This window comes from Mustela nivalis (genome assembly GCF_964662115.1).
Source record: "Mustela nivalis genome assembly, chromosome: 7".
Lineage (NCBI taxonomy): Eukaryota > Metazoa > Chordata > Mammalia > Carnivora > Mustelidae > Mustela > Mustela nivalis.
The window spans coordinates 13200346-13212594 of record NC_139026.1 but is presented as its reverse complement, the minus strand read 5'-3'; the positions used below and the strand labels follow the sequence as shown (position 1 = coordinate 13212594).

General features: G+C 51.8%; 1 protein-coding gene across 4 annotated transcripts in view; it reads right to left on the bottom strand.

The window, feature by feature from the left end:
• Positions 1-12249, bottom strand: part of LARGE1 (LARGE xylosyl- and glucuronyltransferase 1) — a 524894-nt gene that overhangs the window by 9827 nt on the left and 502818 nt on the right. For all 4 annotated transcript variants that reach the window (XM_082740545.1, XM_082740542.1, XM_082740543.1 and 1 more), the window contains one exon: positions 793-939. In XM_082740545.1, the coding sequence (XP_082596671.1) occupies positions 793-939 (147 nt within the window). The remainder of the gene's footprint in view (positions 1-792; positions 940-12249) is intronic.

Here is a 12249-nt window from a genome sequence, read left to right as displayed (position 1 = left end):
AGCAGAGGGGAGCACTGACTCTCTCTTCAGACTGCTCTGTTAAGGGACTGGGAAGGACCCCCTACGTCCTGCAAGGGCATTAAATGCCACAGCCTGTTCCCGGGAGTCAGAACCCATTCACACGTGTACCGTTGTACACACTCCGTGGGCATTTTGGACAGACAGCAGGGTAGCTCCCCTGTGATGCTCCCACAGGACTGATTAGAGCATCAGGCTCTAATGAGGGGCTTGTTTAAAAAATCATCACTCAGGCAATGGGAAAGTCAGCTGCCCCATCTGCCGCGTCCACCCTGGAGTCGCCTTAATGCCATTAGCTGGTGAAGCTGCAGGCACTCATCCTAGGCCTGAGGAGTGCAGAGTACAGACCACTCCCTCGCAGAGAGGAAAAAGGGAACAGCAACCACGGTGCTAATAGGTCGAACCCACTTCCCAGTTGAATGAAGGAGCAAGCGAACCAAAACCAGAATTCAGACAGGAGACAGGATCGGGAACCTATGCTGAGTCAAGTACAGAAAGGGTAAGGTGACTTCCCATCTGACATCTGGTCCTTCCATCTGGTCCTTCCATCTGGCTACAGGACACCCCCCCCCACCACCACCCATGTATGAAACAAAGCCACATGGCATGTGGGAAGAAAGAATATTCCAAACATGTAGTTGGAGACCAGTGGCACTTTTTCTGGCCTTAAGATGGTCTAAGGTAGCGAACTTCTGGGCCAGCAGTGCTGGTGTCTGATTTCCGGGGACAGGAAGGCCTCGGACGACCATGGGGGACAGCACTGAGGCTACTCACCTGAATGTGAAAAGAGTGCCCATGTCCAGCATTGACAGCAACTCCGCTTTCGACTTGGGAAAAGACAGCCGGTAGCGCAGTGTCTCGAATGCAGGGACGATCATCGCCTTCTTGGTGTTGGCAAGGTCGAGCTGGATGACAGACTTCCTGAAAGGAGAGGACAGGCAGAGACAGGGTCCCCGTGAGGCCAGGCAGAGAGGCCTTTCCCACGTGAGGGCAGGGAGGGGGCACAGGGGGCGGAGGACAGAAAGCCCAAGTCCAACTCTCAGCTTAAAGATGGGGAAACCGAGGCTCAAGGAGGCCAAGCAGCTCGTCCAACTGAGTAGTAACTCCTGAGTAGTAACTCAGGAGTTCAGAGAAGAAAGCCTGTCTCTGAGCCAAAACGTGGAGTCTCCCTGGAGAGTGAACCAAGGACAGGCCAGATAGGAGGGGCTGGGAGACCCTCCGTCACTTTTGCAGTGTTGCTGTCAGAGCCAAGCACAGAAGGGAGGTCTCCAGGGACTCACAGCTTGCAGGGTCCACTGGGCTGGCTATCCACTCCTTCTGCACCACTGGCCACACGGGAACGCCAGACAGCAAGGTGATAACTGCATCACCAACCTGGATATTTCTAGGTCCCATTTCTTGGACTTCTCAACCCCTGAATCCCCCAGCCTGAGCCGTTAAAGTCACCAGACCTGCCAAATGCAGCCAGCACCCAAAACGACAGAGCTCACACCCCACGCGAGGGAGATCATTCTCCACGTGCTTCTTCACTCCCACCTTTGAACCTGGACTTCTGCTCTACTCCTCTGAGATCTGGCTCCTGCCCTTCTAGATTTGTCTGCCATTGTCCGGCTCTGCGGGCATCATTTTGAAAGGGCGAAAGGCTCAGGGAGGGACAGAGCAGGAGGCTTGTAATGAACACGGATATTTAGCTTCTTACGACCTCAGGTCTCTCCTTCCTAAAATGGGGCCATGATATCCCCCCTCCTGGAGCTGTCGTGGGGGCCGAACAAGGTAGCATAAATACAAATACCATTTAGCACACGTAGTACATGGCTTGCTTGCACCAACACGTGGTCACTCTTCGACCACAACATGATCCTTATTTCCTGGCTTGATTTCCCAATGATCCCTTTTGGACAAGACTTTGGTACTCCATTCTGGCTTCCTGCTCAGACCACTGACTCTTGGGTCTCCGTGCCAGAGAGGGCTATTGAATGCTTATCATCTCTGACGGAGAGAAAGCAGTCTTCCTTAGGGTAATCAAGGCACTGGAAGGCATTTTGCAAAATACTGGAAGACGCAGCCTTCCGCAGCAATATGACTTATCGCTATCGTATTACTAAAGCCACTTCACTCTGAACTTGTATGTAAGCAGGGACAAGTCCGTGAGGTCGGAGTCATGCTACCACGAAGGAAAACTGTGTCGGCCAAGGCCAGTGTGGGGCAAGAACAGAGCAGCAGTGTGAGAAGGACGAAGCAGGGTTTGGTATCCATGAATGATGAGGGCAGAGGAAGGACAGGTCTCAGAAGCCTGCCTTGGGGGAAGGGGTGGCATCAGTGCCCCCTGGACAGGGCAGGGCTACGATGGACCAGAAAGTCATTTTAGAATCCTCTGACTAGCAGTTGTAATTCATTGTTTATAATTAGGCTTATGTTAACTATACACCAAACAATGTATGACCCTGATGTCACTGTTTCTGGGGAGACTCAAAGGATGACACCGAGATAGAATCTGGGTGAGCTATATTTAGCCAGTTGGAGGACGAGTAGCCCAAGTCAGCCTGCTTTGGTCTGCATTCCTCTCCTGCTTTGTCTTTCTGAACAATGACTTCCCAGTTTCCAAACACCCAAGATTCCCCCACCCATGGCCAAGCACTCTTCTCACTCAATCCTGTATTAGACATAGGCAGAATGAGGGCTCGCCACCTTTCCTCCAGGAAAATCGGATACCCTATCTCTTGGTACTGGGTATCGGGGGCAGGCCACAGGGCTCTAGAGGATACCCTTGGACTCACCAGATGGCAAAGCCCCAGGAAGGAGGGAGCGGAGAGGCACCCCAAGTCCTTCCTGCCTGGTATTTACATTCTTGTCGCAAACATCTCAGGATGCTGAAAGCCCAAGATTGCATTTGCAGCTAATTATGTTAAGATAATTGGGAAAGTGTGGGAGGCTAGTGGCACTGAACCACAAAGGGATGGGCAAAGTGTGGACACACACCCACCACAGAGGTCTGTGGGTGCCCATGTGTCTTTCTCTGTCACTATTATAATCACGTTACAGTAGCCACTTCTCAGACTGCCCTGCTCAAAGATGATTCTTTTTCTCATCATGGTCCTTGCATGTAGCAACAGCTCTGGGAACATGGCCAGGGCCATGTTCAGGGGTAGACACTTAACTCAAGCTGAGCAAATCAGTTCCTCACTCCTGGAAATCTGAACAGAGATGCCGAGACTGGAAACCAAAGGGCTGACATGCGTTAATGTCAGGCAGCACTCTAGAGGCTTCTGAACTTCGGCTGCAGAGGGGCCCAGAGCTGCCCGGGTTAATTACGGTCTCAAGTATCAGTTTCCCAAATTCTACTTTGGTGCCATAAGAAATACCACTCAATTTCTTTTTTTTTCTTTTTTTTTTTTTTTTGGCCATTGGTCCTTTGACTTCTTTTCATTTCAGTGAAGCTGCCTACTGCAAATCTCTGGTGCTTGCAACCAAACCACCCCAACTGGTATCTTGCAAGACCCACAGAACGTAGACCAAGCAAGCAGCATGCTTTAAAAAGTGCAGCCCGAGGAATTCTTATTTCTGTCTGCAGAGAGAGCATCAGATCCTGGAGTGTCTTCTAAAATTCCCTTTAATCTCTCTAAAACACAGACTGCCACAAGGATGGATCTGTCACTAGATAGGTCCATTTCAGATTCAGTCCGAAGAGGTTTGGATATTGATATCCTGAGTGGATCTCATTATGAACTCGTTTCAGCAATAAAAATGGTTTCAGGATACTGATTTCGAGCACATCTGCTCATTGAGCTGGCAACGATATAGCTCAGGCCCTTCTGCACAGTTTCCTGTTGGTATGACCTTCCCTTGCTGGGGCTTTGCTGACCACCTAGGGATGCACAATGTACCTCCACCATTTATCTGGAAAGGGAGTCCTGCAGGAGACAGAGTGTTTCATATGCAGAATCTTCCCAGGAGACTGGCTAGACTAGGAGTCAAGAGATGTGAGTTTTGCAGCCAGCCTGGACAAGCTGAGTGACTTTGGGTCCCTTCATGCATCCTTTTAGAATGCTAAATCTAGATTAATAATGCTGAAGATTCTGGAAAGTAATCTGGTGCAGTAGCAATCAGACACATTTGGCTTCTAGTTCTGACTCTACGACTTGAAGTCAGAAGAGGTCTGACTTCCTAGAGAGTCACTTGAGCCATCCTGAGTCTCAGAGTCTATGATCTTGTTAAACATTTTGGTGAGTAAAAGCACATTAGCTCATGGAAGTTCTTGGTGCAATGCCCAGCACACATTAAGTACCATATGTATGATGGTTCAGCCTGTGATGGTTGCTTTTATGGGTTAACTTGGCTAGGTCAGGGGGCCAGCTGTTTGGTCAAGCACTCTTTTAAATATTGCCATGAAATATTTTGTGGCTATAATTAATGTTTACAGTTAACTCTAAATAAAGCCCTTGCCCTTAACAATTTGGGTGGGCCGCATCTAATCAGTGGAAGGATGTCAGAGCCAACTCTGAGCTTTCCGGAAAAAGAAGAGATTCTGCCTCTGGACTGTTACATCAAAATCCTGCCTGAGTTTCCAGCCTGCTAGCCTGTCTTATGGATTGTCAGTCCTCACAGTTCCTAAAAAGAACTTTCCACTTGCTGGTTCTGTTTCTCTGAAGAATCCTGGTTGCCCAAGACCCTTTCAAAAATATCCCCAACCTACTACTACATTTGTGGACTGAGGAACTCTAAAGAGAAGATTTCACCTGAAGTACTTCAGACCCCCGCTGGTAAAACAGAGAGCACAACAAATACACATGACTTGGAGCCTGCTGGCCCCGGGTTAAAATCCTGCCTGCCACTCTCTTATGACCTTGGGCACAATATTCAACTTTTCTTGGTTACAGGTTCCCCGGCTATAAAATGGAGATGATAATCCTTATCGACCAGGGTTGCTGAAAGGATAAAGCAAAGCAGTCGCTCTAGAAGAGCCTGATCCAGTGCGTGACTTAGCGTAACTGATTAACAAATGACCCCTTCCCCTTTCTGGCTCAGCTTACGGGGATGGGGTGGGGGCGGCTGCTGGAGATGGGTGAGAGCAGAGGAGCCAAGAAAGGCAACAAACTCTTGCAACCAGAGCAGGATTTTGTTGCCAACCTGCTTATCTATGGAAACAGTGTATTAGATCTTAGTCTCCAGCCCAGCTCTCTGGATCCTTCTTCATGTCAGAAACTATTCAGACGCGCCAGGCAGAGTAAGTTTGGCCCCTCCAATCTGGTGGAGGTAGAGCTGACTGGGGGTCAGAGGGGGAACCGAGCACTGGGCAGCGTCTGTCTTCCAGCCCCTCAGGCCTCCTGCATGTCTCCCCTCCACTTACTCAAGTGCGCAAATAGTTCATAACATGTTTGGCTCCCACCTGGGAAAAGTGACAAGTAAGGGAGAGAATGTGAATGAGGATTCCGATACCAACCGAGGGGGTGGCCAGGGGCTGACTGGAGGCTCGCATGGGCTCGGCGTTATGTCAAAGACACAGCACAAAGACACAGCTGTGCAGAAGATGGGCTTCCCGGGGTTTAGAATGACCAATCCCCAAGACTGATCCTGACAGCGGGTCGTGAGGGCACACCCCACCCCCATATACACACAGTCATACCCCTCCCTCCATCTCTACCCTTTTCACCCCATCCTCTGCCCTCGAGACAGATCTCTGTCACCAAGGCAACAGCCCAGGTGCCAGACATGATGAGATTTCAGGAAAGCATCTCAGAGAAGTAAGGAACAATGGCGTGCGGCAGACCTCTTCTGACTTCAAGGGTGGGGACGAGGGTGCAGGCTGCCCTAGTTCGCCTTCTGGCCGATTACTTGTCCTCTCTCTTCTGCTTTCCGAGTCTGTGATGATGGAGGCTGGCGACAACAGCATTGATCTCACTGGGGGTCTGGGGCCAAGCAATCCCCAGGCCAGCAGAAGAGAAGCACTCTGTGTGCTCTGGCCGTGATCATGACTGCCCGTTCATCCTCTCTGGCGCCGGCTCGACCCGATCACCAAGTCCGGTGCCAACGCCGGCCAAGGTTCCACCTGTTTGTTTCCTCACTCGCTCTGCCACATGCCAGGCACTGCACGGGCACTCGGGAGACATCAGTCAATACAACAGGCAGAAATTCCTGTTCACGTGGGGCTGATATTTCCGGAAGGAAGCCAGAACAGTAAGTGAATTACAGAGTATGTCAGGAAAGCCAGAATTTCTGGGAGGGAGAACAGAGCTGGGTTGGGGTGTGCGGAATGGCAAGGGTGGGGAACTGGTTGCAGTCCGAGACGGGGTGGTGCAGGTCGGCCTCACGGAGACGGGCAGGCAGTAGGGGAGGGGGCAATCATGCCGCGATCCGGGCCAAGAGCTTTCTCAGCTAAGGAACAGCCAGCGCGAAGGCCCTAAGGGAGGACAAGAGCACAATAAAGGACAGGGAGAGCCCCTAACCAGGCCAGAGAGGCAGGCGGGGAGGGAGAGCTACAGGCCATAGAAAGTCTCGTAGATCCCTGAAGGTTGAGGGGAGCGAAAGAATGCCACTGTTGTCTCCTCCAAAGCTGTCCATGTCCTAATCCCGGAAACCTGGTGATAAGGAACCTCCCATGGCAAGTAGGACTCGACAGGTGTGATGGAGGGTGCTGAGACGGCAAGACGATCCCGAGTTATTTGAGGGATCCCAAGGGTCTTGATAGGAGAGAGGCAGGAGGGTCAGAGTCAGGAAGGAGAAGGGACGATGGAAGCAGAGGTGGGGGTGATGTGGCCACGAGTCAAAGAAGTGGATGAGCCAGAGGGCAAGGAACATTCTCCTGTAGAGCCTCCAGAAAGAACGCAGCCTGTGGACCCCATGATTTCAGCCCTGTGAAACCAGTTTCCGATCCTGACCTCCAGAGCTGTGAGATAAAATGTTTTCTGTTGTTTTCAACGGCCACATAGGAGACCAATACAGAGGTCTTGGGATTTTACTTAGTGAGACAGGGAGTCACTGGGGACCCCGAGCTAAGGAGAGGAGCTGCTTTCTGTATTAAAGAATGCCTCTGGCTGCTGTGTTGGGAACAGGCTGCTGCGTTGCATGGGTAGAAGCAAAGAGATCAGTTAGGGGGCTCCCAGGCTGCTATGGCTGAGCTAGCGTGGACCTTGATGGTCAGAATGAAGGTGAAAAGAACTGGCCTGGTTCTAGAGCCAGCAGGATTTCCTTACCCTCTGGGCGTGGGGTGTGAGAGTAGACAGGAGATGACGCAAGGCTCTTGGCTTGCGTCAGGGGAAGACTGAAGTGGCCATCAAATGAGATGCCGGCATGAGCTTTTTGGGTAAGATGAGACTTAGGTTGCCTGAGAACAGTTTGCCTGAGATGCTTGAGAGAACGAGGCAGAGATGAGAAGACCATCGGACAGACGAGTTTTGAGGTCAAGAGACAGGGCTGGGTGGGGATATTTTGAAGATCAGTGGCAGGTGCATTTAAAGCCACGAGACTGAACGACATCATCGAGCGAGGGTAGGAGGAGAAGAGAGGCAGCCACCGATGAGAACTACAGGGAGGGACTCCTAAAGTCGAAGAACCACCTGGTGACAGGCACACACTTCAGTAAGCCAAGAGGAAAGAAACAGAGGGGCCATCGGCAGATGCCACGGAGAAGTCAAGATGAGAAGCAGAGGCTGACCACTGGATTTTGGCAATGCGGCTTCTTCCTTGATCACAGACATGTGGAACTAGGACCTGAAGCAGCAGCTGAGACCAGCTAGCGGGTAGGCATGAGGCTAAGGCCATGTGGAGAGGCATTCCCCTAGTTCTGCAGAAACGAATCAAGTCAGTGTAAGAGCAGGGTCAAATCGTTCATCAGGAGTGGGATCCTGTCACCACACTGGTCCTGCATCCCCCATCGGGAGTGCCACTGGCAGTCAGAGGTGGGGCTGGCTACAGTGGAAGCAGGAACGCCACAGGGGCCAAGGTCACTGACCAAGGAACGGGACCTTCTACTCGGCAAAAGCACACAACCTTGTCACGAGTTATCTTGGCTGTAAAAAACATTTAGTTTCACCTTATGTGATTAGAGGTTGGACAGAATTGACCCACATGGTGCAGAGGAGATGAAATAAGTCAAACTTCCTAATTCCCAACCTCTCAGCAATAGGCTGGGAGCCCAGAGAGGGGGGCATGTTGCCCTGCTAGACCGCTCTGGGGTCCCACAAACAGTCACGCTTGCCTGAAAATGGGACTTGAGTTACGAGCCAGTTTCCCGCAAAGGCTTAACAGACTCCTGCCTCTCTACTATTCAGAATTCCCTGAAATGAACACTTCCTCTCTCATGGGCATGGGCTTGGACACTGGCAACCCAACTCGATGTCACTTCCGGGAAACAAAATAAGAGAAATCATCTCCCTCTGATGTAAATAAAAATGAGAAAGCACAGTCAAGTCTAAAACAGAAAAAAATGGTTTTGCAATGATCTCATCTTTCAGTCTGTCTATATTTCAGGTGTGGGACGGGGGGTTGGTGGTGAAGGGAAGGCAAACCCGGACAGTCACAGTGACAGGGCAGGCAGGCTGGCCAAGGACAGTGGACGCAAGGCTTCAGTGCCAGGAAGACTTGTGGGGGAATGGCAGGGGGTGGGATGAACCAGGACCCACACCCGTGACCGCAAAGCTCTTCAACTCTGGCCGTGTGGCAGCCACGTGAGATCACGTCATCCTCCATGTGGCCAGACGGTCTGATGGTCCAAGAAGAGCCAACTAAAACCACTTCCACATATTTGAGCGCCGAATCTCTCTCAGGGGAATGCCAATGTCAAGGGAAGCCAAAGAGCAAGAAACAGAGTGTGATCTTTTACACGACAGAGATCCTATCTTCACGGCCGCACTAATTGTGTGATCGTGGGCAAATTACATAACTCTCTGGGCTTTTGTTTTCTTATCTTGATAATAAATATTTCTTGGACTTGGTTATTAAGAGAACTACGATAATATGCTCATTAATGGCTATTTATGAGACTGGACATAGACACGGAGTGCAGAGCTGAATCCAGACAGAACCTTGGTCTGGACCGAGCTCAAAGTGCAGGGAGGGAGGAAGACAGGAGTGTCTTCTCTGCTTTCTGGAGCAGAGATCCCCACCGTTTTCTAAGCAGCAGGAGTTCGGGGGTCTGTGGAAGGGGTTCTAAATATTTGGAAAGAAAGCACACAGGATTTAGGGGAACTAAATTTCTTAGAAATGCCTGGGACACCATTGGTGGTCAATACATGGTAGCAAAGGGTGCTTATGTCTACTCAGTACCAAGCCCCTTAAGCATGTCAGATGCTTTACTTCTTTAATCTTCTTTACTTCGTTCATCATTGCCACGTGTGACAGAAGCTCTAGTATTTCCGGGTTTACTGATAAAGTCATGAGACCCCCGAGAGGTTCAGCAATTTGCCTTTTAACCCAGCTGGCAGGGGCACCCACCATCATCCTACCGTCATCCTTAAGGGAAGAAGGCAATCGCTTTGTTTGTCAAGGCTGCACCAGCTTAGAAATAACTGGGAGAGATCATCAATCACGGGCTCTGAGTCAAGTCTGTTAACGCAACTGAAGCAACGAGCCTCTTGGAATCCACCTTGGGTCAACGCAGCTGATGGAAGAGTGGTTTGGGGCCAGAAAGGAGGGACAGGGCCAGCGGCTACAGATCACACACTTATCTCCACAGCAGGTCCTGCCTCACAGCAGCGAGGTGGTCAGAGGCCAGCACACAGATGGTGTCGGGAGAGGCAGAGATGTGCGCAGTGATCTACTGGCTGTCCTGGGCCTCGTTCATTGGTGATTTGCTTTTTTCAAATGAGTGGAATCTGCCACTGAACCCCTGGACCTGACCAAGGTCAGTAGTGTCCCCTCATTGTCAAATGTGGCACACTGGTCCCTGCTATCCTCCTCACCGCCTCTGTCCTTGGTGCTGAGACCACTCCCTCCACCCTTCGCCGGAGAACTCCATCCCAGAATTCTGGAGAGCGTCTTCCCACGTGCTACAGCTTGGATCAGGGAGCTGCTTTCAGATCAGTCCTCGTGGTGCTGGTTACCATCTGGGCACTTCCTGTAGCCTCTATGCTTTTGGCAGGGGTGGGCGGATCCTTGATCTCTGTCCATGAGAACTTCTGCTCCCATAACAGAATGGGCTGAACTGGTATTTGTAGAGATGCAATGAATGGCCAAGGCCAGGGCTGACAAGGGACACACTGCTGGGCACCGCGGGCTGAAGGCCCTGAGGCTGCTGTCACAAAACCAGGAGAGGAGGCCCATCAGCTCTCAGAGCCCCGGACTGGCAGAGCCCAGTCCAAGGTCAGAGAGCACGCTGTTTAATCAAAGCCAAGCTCTAAGAAGTCCAAGCGGTTCTCATAAGTTCCTGGGAACAGAGGTGAGAGTTATATTAAAAGTGGATGGGAGGGGCGCTTGGAGGGCTTGGAGGGCTTTGGCTCAGGTCATGATCCCAGGGTCCTGGGATGGAGCCCCACATTGGGCTTCCTGCTCCGCAGAAAGCCTGTTCTTCCTCTCCCACTTCCCCTGCTTGTGCTCCCTCTCTTGATGTCTCTCTTTCTGTCAAATAAATAAATAAAATCTTAAAAAAAAAAAAAGTGGGTGGGAGGCAGAACAGCAGTTTGTGCTGGAGTGCACCTCTGTTTAAGAAACCCCAGAACAGACTCAGTCTTTCTCTTAAGGCTCTGTGTGCAGCCTGCAGCAGGAGCTTGGCTCCTGGTTCCTCTCCTGCCCCCTCTGCTGGCTTTGATGCCATCCCCTGGATATCTGGCCAGATCGCCTTTGGGACCAGTTCTTTTGGGACTGTTCCACGCATGGTGATGGCGGGACATGGCAGTGGTAGTATCACGCAGACCGCCTATGTGTACCTGTAGGCTCCACCGGGCTTGAGGTCAGTGGTGAGCCGTGTTTGGAGCTGGGTTTCTGGCTCCAGCCCACAGGAGTCACTCAACGAATGCACAGGGAAGGAAGGAGTCAGTGTGGGGTTGGCACCCGGAGACAAAGACTACCGGTATGGTGAAGGTCGTCCTTTGGAAATGACCGAGTTTCCAAAACTGGGTTGAAATTATAGTCTGGCCACTTAGTCCACAGGACTTTGGAGAAAACACGCCTTCCATATTTCCATCGTCCCACTTGGATAATGGGAACTAAGGGCCTGGGCCCTGAGTGGGTTGCCATGAAAAAGGGACCACATGTGGAGCACCTGGCACGGCCCTGGTGCACAGAAGGCGCTTGTCAAGTCCTCCTCCCCTCCACAGACTGCTGCGCCCATGTATTCTCCTGGCATGTTCTCCGGGGGGACATGGGCGGGGCTGGGGTGCCATGGGCGGGGTTGGGGTGACCCCTGCCAGGAGAGAAAGCTGAGGCACACATCTGAGACCACCCTTTTCTGATCTCAGCTTCCTCCTGGAACGAGGGCGTGGACAGGGTGCAAACGGAACCCGTGGGTGAGCCAGCTGGTGGTGAGGAGCAGTGGGTGAATGTGGCTGCAGATGTAACCCACCCGGGAGGGGCAAGGGAGGCATCCGTGTGCATGTGTGTGTGTGTGTGTGTGTCTCAGGGAGGCTAACAGAGGCCCCTGTCTCTGGCTGTCCCCCACACCCCTTAAACTGCCTAGCTGCAACAGCACCAGAGAGAAGCAGGGCTTTCCAGCAGTATGCCTGGGCAGCATCTGAACACCACCTCCGAGGACTCAGCAACCTCCCTGGGGCAGGGGTGGGCAGGAGGCAAAGTTGCTGCACCTGTTACCAGAGCTGATCGCTGGGAGGCAGGTAATGGGGTGTGCTCAGATTCTATACGGTTGCCTAGGAAAGGACTTCCTGGAGGACAGAGTTCCAGGAGGTGTGTGGGGACAATAGCAAAGACTTGCAAGTGAGGGGCCTAAGGCTCCCCATGGAGAGTGCAAGAGTAAATCATACACATAACAGATGAGGTCAGAGATGGGCAGAATCCTCTGGAGAGCCAGGGCAGGGTGCCCGGGCCCCAGTAAGATCTGGGGGTTCCTAAATGGATGGCATTAACATATCCAGAGAGAGAACCTGTCCCTCAGAGAGGGCTACAGAAAAAAGAGAAGCTAAAAATGAGTTTGGGGGCAAAGTTTAAAAACACGAGACAGCTACCATTACGGGGCCATGCTCTGTGCCAGGGACTCTGTACGCCTCACCTCCCCTAACTCAGCATCCGGACTCACCTCTACTTAATGACTCTCAAGGGCTGCGCTTTCTGCAGGAGGACATCCCG